At 42.8% G+C, this 11728-nt stretch overlaps 1 protein-coding gene across 1 annotated transcript; it reads right to left on the bottom strand.

Annotated features, from left to right (window-relative positions):
• Window positions 1-11185: 11185 nt before the first annotated feature.
• LOC143591308 (putative ripening-related protein 1) lies at window positions 11186-11494 on the bottom strand. Its single transcript, XM_077071551.1, has one exon. The coding sequence runs from the start codon at window positions 11492-11494 to the stop codon at window positions 11186-11188; it is 309 nt and encodes a 102-aa protein (XP_076927666.1).
• Between the last annotated feature and the right edge of the window lie 234 nt (window positions 11495-11728).

Genomic DNA, 11728 nt, shown 5'->3' with positions numbered 1-11728 from the left:
AGGCACCTGGGTCGACGCCTCAGGTAGGCTGACCAAGCCTACCGTCATTGGCGGAAGGGTACTCCTCTGCGCTTCACCCCGGAATGCGTCAACATCCACGCCTGCACAAAGAAGAAAGTGTTAGATAAATTTATGAAGTGATAAATTTACAGACATTATAATTGTACTTACGGGTTTTCTTGACCCTGAACGTACGGACGGGCGGGGAGGAACCCGATGGAGCCGGCCTCTTAGTACCGGTCACCGTTGTCTTCGTTGGTTCTCCGGAGGTAACGGTCGTAGCCTCCGGAGCAGTGGTCTTCTCACCACCGGGCTTCCCCGCCACTTCTTCACTATCTGACTCCGAGTCAGATAGAACCACTGGATCAGCTGTGGAGGCCTTCTCCTTCCCCTTCACGCCGGCAGCAGCCTTCTTCTTCCGCACCAACGGAGGAGCATCTGAGGATTCCTCAGAAGAAGACGGGTCAGGAATTCCAGCAGCGGGTACAGCATTGAGGGATTGAGGAAAGAATATCGCCTTACCTGGCCGCCGGTGGCTCAGGATCTCGTGGCCTAGCGGATAGACCTCCACAAACCGATCCGCCGTTTGCTCCAGGATGGGCAACTCGCCCTCGTCCAGAGCACGAGTACCCATCCGCGCAGGACCGTCGGTTTCCCGCGGGTACAGAAGCGACTCCAAATCATTTCCCTCTGAAAGAATAAACAGTTAGAAGACAAACGCGTATCAAAAAGAAAGAAAAGACATACCATAGGGAATAGAGTTCAAACCGTATTCGAGAAGGATGGGAACCTGAGACGCATCCTTCCACACCCGGCTCATCCCTAACATGACCATCCCGGACTCCGCAAACCGGTAAACCGGAGATTGGATCCGGGATATCTTCGAAAACCATTCCGCCTCCTGGTAGTTGGGGGCGTGAAGGCTCGGTATCGCTTGGCCATTTTTAAACTTCATGGCAAGGGGGATGGCGCGGGCAGAAATGTAGAAGAATTCCTGCTTCCACGCGCGAAGACTGCGCTCGGTGTCGCAAATCTTCAGACCCTTAATACGGGTCGTCAAGGTGTACCACCCCTGGATGCACCTCCAGGTATAGAAGGTCATCAGGCGGTCCACATGGGGCTCGATGCCCAAAATCCGGCACACCCACTCAAAATGGCGAATCTTGGCGATCGCCATGGGGTGCAGCTCGGTCAAATGAACACCGTGCCTCTCAAGGACACGGTAAACAAATTTAGTCAATGGAAATCTAAGATTCCCATAGACAAAAAATGCAGCATAAACCCCGATCTTGCCTCTGGGGGCATCGTACACGGTCTGGTGGGATTCAGGAAACTCAGGCTCGAGATGATCGAGCATGAACTTCCTGACAACATACCGGTACTGATCGCCGGGCAGAGCACACTGGCACTCGCCAGCAGTACCCCTGTCGTCAGCTATAGCCTCAGCATCACGAGAAGACATCTTGAAGAGGAAGAAGAGAACGATTTCGAGAGAATGCTCGATTGAATAAAAGAGTATTCGCCGGAAATCGCCTTAAAGATGAAGAGAAGAGTGAAAAGTATGGATTACAAATAACCCTCTCCCCCTTTATATAGTAATCGCAATTAATGCGGTGAATTTAATGCGGAGGAGAGAGAAATCGAAGGTGCAATGAAACTATGACACGTGGCAAAAAGCAAGCTGGCAACAGCTGTTGAAAGGACGTATGCCAGTAATTTCGCGGCCACGCGCCCGAAAAATCGCGCCCACGCGACTGAAAAACCGACTGGAATGACCATGTTCTGTCACGTCACCATAACTTCCTGCACGTCCTGACACAGTCAGAAGAAACCGTCGCACGACGTTTCAGAGGTTTGGACTGTTATCTTTTCACCAACTCTTCGAATTTCAAAATTCAAAATTCGAAAATATTAAAAAGTAAGCGGGAAAATACCCCTTACCCCTTGGCAAGCAAGTAACCGTAAGACGGATGCGGGTACAGTGTAAAGGCAAAACCCTTCACATACCTAGCACCCGCAGGGAATTGAAGCCAAATAAACCTTGGCAAACAAGTAACCGTAAGACGGCTGCGGGTACAGTGTTAAGGCAAAACCCTTCACATACCTAGCACCCGCAGGGAATTGAAGCCAAGAAAACCTTGGTGAACAAGTAACCGTAAGACGGATGCGGGTACAGTGTTAAGGCAAAACCCTTCACATACCTAGCACCCGCAGGGAATTGAAGCCAAGTACCTCGGCAACCAAGTAACTATAAGACGGGTGCGGGTACAGTGTAAAGGCAAAACCCTTCACATACCTAGCACCCGCAGGGAATTGACGCCAGGAATACCTTGGAAGTAAAGTAACCGTAAGACGAGCGCAGGTACAGTGTTAAGGCAAAACCCTTCACATACCTAGCGCTCCGCTGGGAATTGAAACCAAGAAGGATCTTCTGGGCAATGCTTGCGGAAACGGAAATAACATCCCCGCATAGCGGGAACGTCGAGAACTACGTTGTTTGAAGCTCCAGGATGGAATTGGTGGTCTTAACATAATTGATCACTATGTTCAAAACTACCAAAACCTCATGGAAAATACATACAACTGGGACTCAATGCTCCTGACTTGCGAGGAGGTTACAGACCTACCCGCATCATACCCAAAGACCAAGCAGGAAACTCGGGCATTTCTGCAAGTGACAAGGACTTCCGCGGAAAGAATCCCCATGGAAAACCTTACAAAACCCTTTTCAAAACCCTTTGCTCAAGTCCAAAAGTTCACCTCACTTTATTAAACACTCATGAGAAGAACATTGGACTGGGGGGACTTGAAGAGGTAGGTCCCAGCAGAGCCCAGTTGGACCCGCAAGACTCACCTTAAACAGGGACGTCTGCGCAGAGACCAACTGGATCCGCAGGACCAACCATGCTCAGAGACGTGACGTCCTTACGCGCAGTACGCAAGCTGGTCCCGCAGGAAATGCCTCCCAATGGTGAAGGACTCCGCCTGTCCCCGCAGCCTCGGATACAAGCCATTAGGGAAGGCCACCCACGCAGCATGGCTACACGCACAAGGCACTTAGCTCTCGATCATTCAGTGTCACCTGAAGGAATGAGCCAAGCCGGGAGCAATCCCGCACAGAGGCGGGAGGGGGAATACTCCCGCCCAAATAAGCCAGTCCGTATACTGAAGGATCTTTTACTGTACCTGACGAGGTATGGGCGAAAGATCTGATCAGAGATACGACAGCTCACTGATACAGTATGGCGAGCAGCATGCTCCTGTACTGTATCACTATTAGCCGCTGCCTACTCACCAACTACTGCCATACCACGTGCGTAGCCGTCAGTTGGTGGAACAGGAATAGTATACAGCAGGCCTGGTCACTATCAGCCGCTACCTACCCACCAACTACCAGCAGGGCACGTGTGTAGGCTACTGTTGGTGGAACAGGAACACTGTTGCAGCCGGCCATACCTCTTTGGAAACCTACCTTCGGCTATAAATACCACAAATGGTATGACCATCTCATCTTATCATACCTTACTACATTATCATCATATTATACCTGATATCTGCTCTAGCAATCTCTTAATATACTTTTATATTTAAAGAGCAATCTAGTCTGATTCTCACGCCGGAGGGTGGTCACAAGGAGGAACCCCCCCCCTTCTCAGTGACGAGCTCACGGTGTCTGTTTTGCAGGTTATCAGAAGAACCATCTTCCAAGGGTCTAACCCCTCGTGGGAAACATCTCTCCAACCCCCAGGTTACCAGTAATCTGTCCGGGGTCCGGTTAGTGTTTCTTCAGTCGTACTTGAGTTTGTAAAATTACCAACAAATAGAAATGAAGTTGTGTTAAATTAAACGATTTAAACTTCCTCCACTCATTTACACCTCTAATCACAAGAAAAAACACTAAACTCTAAACTACATCTAGCTAAAATACTTTTGTCTTAATATGGATAAACGGCAAAAGATTCTTCGAACCTTCTAGCATCCAACTTTTTTTTTTGAAAAATATTCTAGCATCCAACTTAATGGCCAATATTTGATTTCCTTGATGTGTTGGTTATATTTTATACTATGCATGCCTTTGCCGCGTGTAGACGTGAGTAGTTCTTGTTCTTGTCACATACATGATTTTTTAAACCAAATCTTTGTTAGATACAAACAAACCTCCTATAATTTATTGTCTTTTTAGTTTCTATTCAGTGGTTCAAGGAAAGAGATTATTAATAAATCACCAAATTGTAATTATCAAATTTGTAACTTATACATTTTGTTTTTGTGCATTGTATCTAATATATACAATATCTGAAAGAATACACCATTTAAATTCTTTGTAAAAACCAAGTAACAATCAAACTCCGTGAGAACAATATAGAAACAAAAACAAACATCGGAAGGAAACGAAATACCAATATCATATTTGCATAGATGTATAAAATTAAAACAAGTGCATTATTATTTATTAATGTCATGCTGAGAATCAAGGTCGTCTTCGAGAATTTAAATATTTCGGCCGAGCAAAAATAAAAGGGCCCGTATGTCTTAACGAAAAATTTTTATTCGCTAGCATACATGGATAAAACTTTTATCGACCTGTTTATTATAAGTAGAAACCATTCTGAGCATGTACTTATCTCATAAACCATAGCAAATAACATCATATTTAACACCAAAAAACATATATATGTAAATAAAAAATTTTGTGTCCCTGAACCTTATGTGCTCCGGTCGATGGTGTGGCTCGCACGCCCTCCGAGCCTCCCCTGCTGAGAATTCACTACATGAAAAATGTTTAACGGGCTATTAGCCAAGGACACTTTACGCATAATTAATACCATGCATTTTCATTTTATATTGCTATTTCATGCATGGAATATAATTGACACATAGGATACAACAGTTATAGAGGAAGAGTTTTGAACATTGGTTTTATTATGTAAACACTCAAATCTCAGTATTTATTTTCTTACTTTTTGATAATCGATCTGTACAAATTTATGAAACTGTACAATTTTTTTATTTTATTTATCAATCTGATATGTGATTTTGGATATACATGTGTATAAAAGAGGGGTGTAGGAAAGAGTAAAGATAGGGAGCGAGGGGTGTAGGAAAGAGTAAAGATAGTTCTCAGCATGACATTAATAAATAATAATGCACTTGTTTTAATTTTATACATCTATGCAAATATGATTTTGGTTTAAATAATAATGCACTTGTTTTAATTTTGGATATACATGTCCTGAAACGAGGGGTGTAGGAAAGAGTAAAGATAGGGAGCGTATATTGCGTTTGGCTTCTTGGAATGTAGGAACATTAAATGGTAAGTTGCTAGAATTGGTAGATGTGCTTAAAAGACGTAGGGTTCAGATAGCATGCCTCCAGGAGACTAAGTGGAAAGGACATAGAGGGGCTGAGTGTAATGGGTATAAGTTGTGGTACTCGGGGTCTGATGGAGCTAGGAATGGAGTGGGGTTTCTAGTGGCTAAGGAAATACACACTAGTGTGGTGGAGGTGATAAGACATAATGACAGGATTATGGTGTTGAAATTAGTACTAGGAGAGGAAGTAGTGGCAGTAGTCTCCGCCTACGCGCCTCATGTAGGCCTAGGGGATCAGGAAAAGAGAGAATTTTGGGATTGCCTAGACGCAGTGGTAGGGGGCATACCTAGGGGGGAGAGGATTTGCATAGGAGGTGATTTTAATGGACACATTGGTAAGGCTAACGATGGTTTTCAAGCCGTACATGGGGGTTTCGGTTTTGGTGATAGGAATGAGACCGGAACAGATCTTCTAGAGTTTGCGGTGGCACATGACCTAGGTATTATAAATTCTTATTTTAGGAAACAAGATTCTCACTTAATCACTTTTAGCAGTGGCGGACGCGACACGCAAATTGACTACCTTTTGATGAGGCAAGGAGACCGACGTTGGTGGAAGGACTGCAAAGTCATACATGGGGAGGCAGTTGTGACTCAACATCGACTACTAGTGACAGATATAGCCTTCAGAAATAAGCTGACTGTTCGAGAGAAGAAACGTACACCGAGAATTCGATGGGGAAATTTGAAGGACGAAAATCTCCTACTGTTTAAGGATAAACTCATACTGCATACGCGGGCTCGACTAAATGGGGACTCAACTCATATATGGGAAGCTATGGAGACGAAGATCATCCAAGTAGCAAAGGAGACTCTCGGGGTCACAACAGGAAAGACAAGTGGGCATAAGGAGTCTTGGTGGTGGAATGACGCAGTGCAAGACAAGATAAGGGACAAACAAGGATGTTTTAGGGAGCTAATGAGGTGCACGAATGAGGAGAAGCGAGCGGAATTGAGGGACAACTACAAAACGGCCAAGATAGAGGCGAAGAAAGCAGTGGCGGAAGCAAAGAAGGCGGTCTTTAAACGGATGTATGAAAGTCTAGAAACAAAAGAGGGGGAACATGCTATGTTTAAGATTGCCAAAGCCAGAGAGCGTAGAAGGCAAGATCTAGGACCGGTGAAGTTCATAAAGGATACAGATGGGCATGTATTGGTCAAGGAGCAGGACATCAAGCTAAGATGGCAAACCTACTTCCACAATCTTTTTAACAATGGGAGAGCTTACCAAGAAGAACATGACAACACAAACTTTCAACGACAACAATCGAATAACTGCTACTGCCGACGGATCACACGAGAAGATGTGAAGGATGCACTTAGGAGGATGGGAAGGTCTAAGGCGGTTGGCCCAGACAACATACCCATCGATGTAACATCCTAAAATTTTAATTATAAATAAAGAAAGTTATGTTTAGTGATTTCACGTTGTTAATTATTTAATGTCGGGTAAGGAGGGAGTTGGGCTTAGATTGCGTAAGATGGGTTAAATGAGAATGGGCCTCGGGTCCGTGGGCTTAGAGGGATATAAATATCCCATCCCAAACCCAATCTTTCATTTCCACCTTCTTTCTTCACACACTCAAAACACACACATTCTAACCGATCAAGATTCGAAGCCGAGACCCGAGATTTTGTTGATAGATCTGAGTTGGTAAGGTAAGAACATATCCACCAAAGCTAATATTACTGAAAATGGTTAGGATTGGATGGGTTAACCGGACCCGAAACCCAAACTGCCCAAATCGGACCCCTAAAACGTCGATTTTAGGCCGATTTGATGGTTGATTTGTAGGCGCCGATCATACGATTCCGTGGGTACCAAAATCGAGTTATTTGGCTAAGAAACGAAGGATTTATGGGCAAACAGATCTGCAGCGCGATAACTTCGCCTGCAAGATTAAGTTCGCCTGATGAACTTCGCCTTCAAGCGTAACTTCGCCTTCAAGCGTAAGTTCGCCTAAGGTTTAACTTCGCCTGAAGCCAAGTTCGCCTAAGGTTTAACTTCGCCTGAAGCCAAGTTCGCCTAAGGTTTAACTTCGCCTGAAGCCAAGTTCGCCCGAGGTTTAACTTCGCCTGAAGTGAAGTTCGTTTAGAAAATAAATTAAAAACCTAATGGAAAATGTGTTAAGGCAGTTATCGAAAATAAAATTTTTCCAAGCTGACCTGGCAGCTTAACCCCAGCCAGGGGCTCTGCCCCTTGGACCCCGCTAGGGGCTGCCGCCCCTAGAACCCCGCTGCCAGGGGCGCTGCCCCCGGACCCCTGTTCGTTGTGGGTCATATATAGATAGAAATACAAAACGAGTAGTAGTAGTTAATTGATATGTGTAAATATTATACAGTTAGCCGAGCCCAGTTAAATAAAGGAATTACGATCAACGGCGAGCGTAACAGGATCCAGGTGAGTTTCTAGCCCCATTCCTTGTTATGTTTTCGGGGCTGTGTGCATACTTGATGTGTTGTTAATACATTTATCCTAAGTGATAAGTGTATGCCATATGTGATATATGTGATATGTATGAATGATTGCTTGATGGTACGTGAACGATCTTCGGATATTGCACGTACTGTCAGGTTGTAACGTTATAAATATGGTAAGTATGATATGTATGTTTATGTGTATGAACGTAATAAAGTTAATAAAAGAAGGAAATGACGGTTGTATGGTTGTATGGTTACGAAAAGGGTACCGAGCCCTAATAATACTCGAGGTATGATGTATGGTTGTATGGTAACGAAGAGGGAATCGAACCCTACTAATATTCGAAAACAAGGGACCAGACCCTTATAATATCTGTGATGTTAGGGACCAGACCCTTACAATATCTGTGAGGATAGGGACCAGACCCTCATAATATCTGTGATGTTAGGGACCAGACCCTTATAATATCTGTGATGTTAGGGACCAGACCCTTATAATATCTGTGAGGTTATAGGGCGAAAGGCTCTTTAAAACGTATGATTATGAATGTAAAGAAAGTATGTAAGTAAGAATAAAGGTATGAGTACTTATGTGTGTATGAAAGAAAGTTATGAGGTTAAGTACGTATGTATGTAAGAAGGTATTGTATGGTATTGTATGATTAACTAGAACTCACTCAGCGTAGCTGACTTTTAGTATGCACGCAGGTGAGTAGGATGAGACAGCTGGCTTGAGTGGAGGACACATGGCAGAAGACTAAAGCCTGGCATCTGAAGATCTGATATGTTTTATAAGTTATGTTTTGATTTTGAAAGACAAGAGGAATGTTTTAAGACATGATTATGAATTGATATGTAATGTTTTATGAAAGTTTTATATTCCGCGTAAAGTTTTTAATTAACTCTGATATTTAGAACTGTGTTTATGAGTAAATCCAACACGAAAGTAGGGCTACCGGTAACGGGGCCTTACAATCGAGGTGTGGAAGTGTCTGGGGGAGGAAGGAGTCATATTGTTAACTACTCTGTTCAATAGTATTCTCAAATCATGTAAGATGCCAGACCAGTGGAGGAGCAGCGTTGTAGTTCCTATCTATAAGAACAAAGGAGACGCCCAATGTTGTGGTAACTACCGAGGAATCAAACTACTAAGTCATACTATGAAGCTATGGGAAAGAGTGATTGAGGTTAGACTTAGACGAAAAACTCAGGTTACGGTCAACCAATTTAGCTTCATGCCGGGGCGTTCCACCACAGAGGCAATACACCTTATAAGAAGATTAATGGAAAAGTATAGGGAGAAGAAGCGTGATCTACATATGGTGTTTATTGACCTAGAAAAGGCCTACGACAGTGTGCCACGACAGGTGCTCTGGGAGTGCTTGGAGGGTAGAAGAGTGCCCAGGAATTACATAGAGATAATTATGGATATGTATACCAGGAGTGAAACAAGTGTCCGTGCGCCAGTGGGGGATACTGATTTCTTTCCTGTAGAGGTAGGTCTTCACCAGGGATCAGCGTTGAGCCCGTTTCTTTTTGCAGTAGTCTTGGATGAGTTGTCAAAGTCGATTCAGGGGACTCTCCCGTGGTGCATGATGTTCGCAGACGATATTGTGTTACTTGCTGAGAAAAAACAAGATCTAAACATGAGGCTTGAGGAGTGGCGAACAACCTTAGAGACAAAAGGTTTAAAGATTAGCCGATCTAAGACGGAGTACCTCCACTGTGATTTTGGTGGGATAAACGACAATGAAGACGCACAGATCACAATTCAAGGGCAGGTGGTCCCGCAGGTAACGAAGTTCAAGTATTTAGGATCATTTGTACAGAGCGATGGGGAATTAGACAGTGATGTGACCCACCGAGTTCAGGTAGGATGGTGTAGATGGAAAGCAGCCACAGGTATATTGTGCGACAAGAGTTTCCCGACTAAACTAAAGGGAAAATTCTATAGGGTGGCAGTTAGACCTGCAATGCTATATGGAACAGATTGTTGGGCCATCAAGAAGGCACAAGTGCGGAAGATGGAGGTAGCTGAAATGAGAATGCTACGTTGGATGTGTGGGCACACAAGGCTAGACCGAATAAGAAACGTTGTGTTTCGCGAGAGATTAGGGGTGGCGAACATAGCAGACAAGATAAGAGAGTGGAGATTGAGATGGTTTGGACATGTAAAGAGAAGACAGGCGTCGAATCCTGTTAGATCCGTAGAAAACATTACTATAGAGGGGATGAGGGGTAGAGGACGACCGAAATTGACTTGGGATGAGAGGATTAGGCATGATTTGATAGACCTAAACCTCTCCGAGGACATGGTTGAGGATAGGAATTCGTGGAGAAGTAGAATTAAAGTTAAGGATTTTTAGAGAGAATTGAATACCTTAGGGCTTAGACTTAACTTATTTAGGTTACATACCATAATGGTATTTCCCTTACTTATAGTATTATTATTATTATAATTATTATTAGCTTTTATATAGCTGTTAAACTGTGATCTTATTATTAATATTATTAATATTATTATAATTAATAGTAGTTTTTATATAACTGTTAAACTTTGATTTCCTTTATTTTGCTTCATACATATGTACTTAAAGCCTATGGTCTCTCTGGAAGCCACCTCTTTATTCCTTTGGATAGAGGTACGGTGTGCCTACATCCCACCCTCCCCAGACCCTACTTATAGCTTTGCTGTCGGTGGGATTTTACTGGACATGATTGATTGATTGATTGAATGTGTATAAAAGAGGGGTGAAAAAAAGATTCAGAAATCGTTGGTACACTTATGATTTCGGAATCGATTAAACAAGTAGCTAGGTGATAACCCGGAAAACATTGAGCACCTTTAATGTGTAAGTGGCATTGTTTGTCTTCTGTAGTGGTTTACATTAGTATGCATTTTGATTGTATTATGTTTTGGATGTAAATATCGTTTAATGTGTTTCGTTTGGTTAGCAATATCTTGCTATCCCGTTTGGTGGTTAATGAAAATTATTTGTCGGTCGTTCTAATGAAAAGTTTTAGGAAAGGAATCCATCTTCGACACGTGTAATGTAACAAATCTTATCAGCTACAAAATCGTCGCAAGTATGTACGTTATATCACAAATCGTCACAAAAGAAATTTATATGATCTACTGCTTAAGCACTGTGATTATTTGTATTCACCAGTGGGACTAGGCATGTCTATTAAACAATGATATTAAATTATTGGAGGCAACATATATATAATTTTGATGTGGCCATTACAACCTTCAAGAAAATAAAATCCTATAATCTCTAGGGAATAGCTCGATTGTTATCTTCTTTAATGTGGTTGGTCACTTTATTAAATACGATAACACAAAGAAACTCGAAGGCCTTAATCATATATGTTAATGAATTTGTGCTTGATCATGCATCCGACCAAGTAACTTTCGTTTCACCCCATTCACTTTTAGGCACCCGAAGGGCCTTCCAAACGGCTTTAGATGCATCCACGATATTACTTTTACACCCTCTAGACGAATCGCACTCGTCAACAACCTTAGCTTTTACACTTATATCTTTGTAATGTATATTGATGAACTTATGACATCTTTTTCCGTGATTGTACCAACGCGTGGACAATGCCACAATGAGTGTGTTGTCCGAATGATACTTCTCATCACACTCAGATGGTCCTCCTCCACTCCCGCCATTCTCAAAGCCGTTGATGGTCATGGTTGCTTTAATATGAGTCAAGCGAGCATACACGGACGATATAAATAAGTTAGAAAAAAGAGAAAGGAGAATTATGAAGATAATTATGGACTGCTTCATTTTATCTATTAAGATTTAATAAGTTGTTGAGGGTCTTTGATGAATAGAAATCGAATTAAAGGGTGCAGATTATATAGTGATTATTATTTTGTCTTGTGCTTGTGTGTGGTTATATTATTTAGGGTAATTATTCGG

This window comes from Bidens hawaiensis, unplaced genomic scaffold, assembly GCF_021521415.1.
Source record: "Bidens hawaiensis isolate Kalapana, Puna unplaced genomic scaffold, B.hawaiensis_p1.1 tig00039553_1, whole genome shotgun sequence".
In the NCBI taxonomy this organism is placed as follows: Eukaryota; Viridiplantae; Streptophyta; class Magnoliopsida; order Asterales; family Asteraceae; genus Bidens; species Bidens hawaiensis.
Note: the sequence above shows the minus strand (reverse complement) of the source record. Positions and strands in the feature narration are given on the sequence as shown.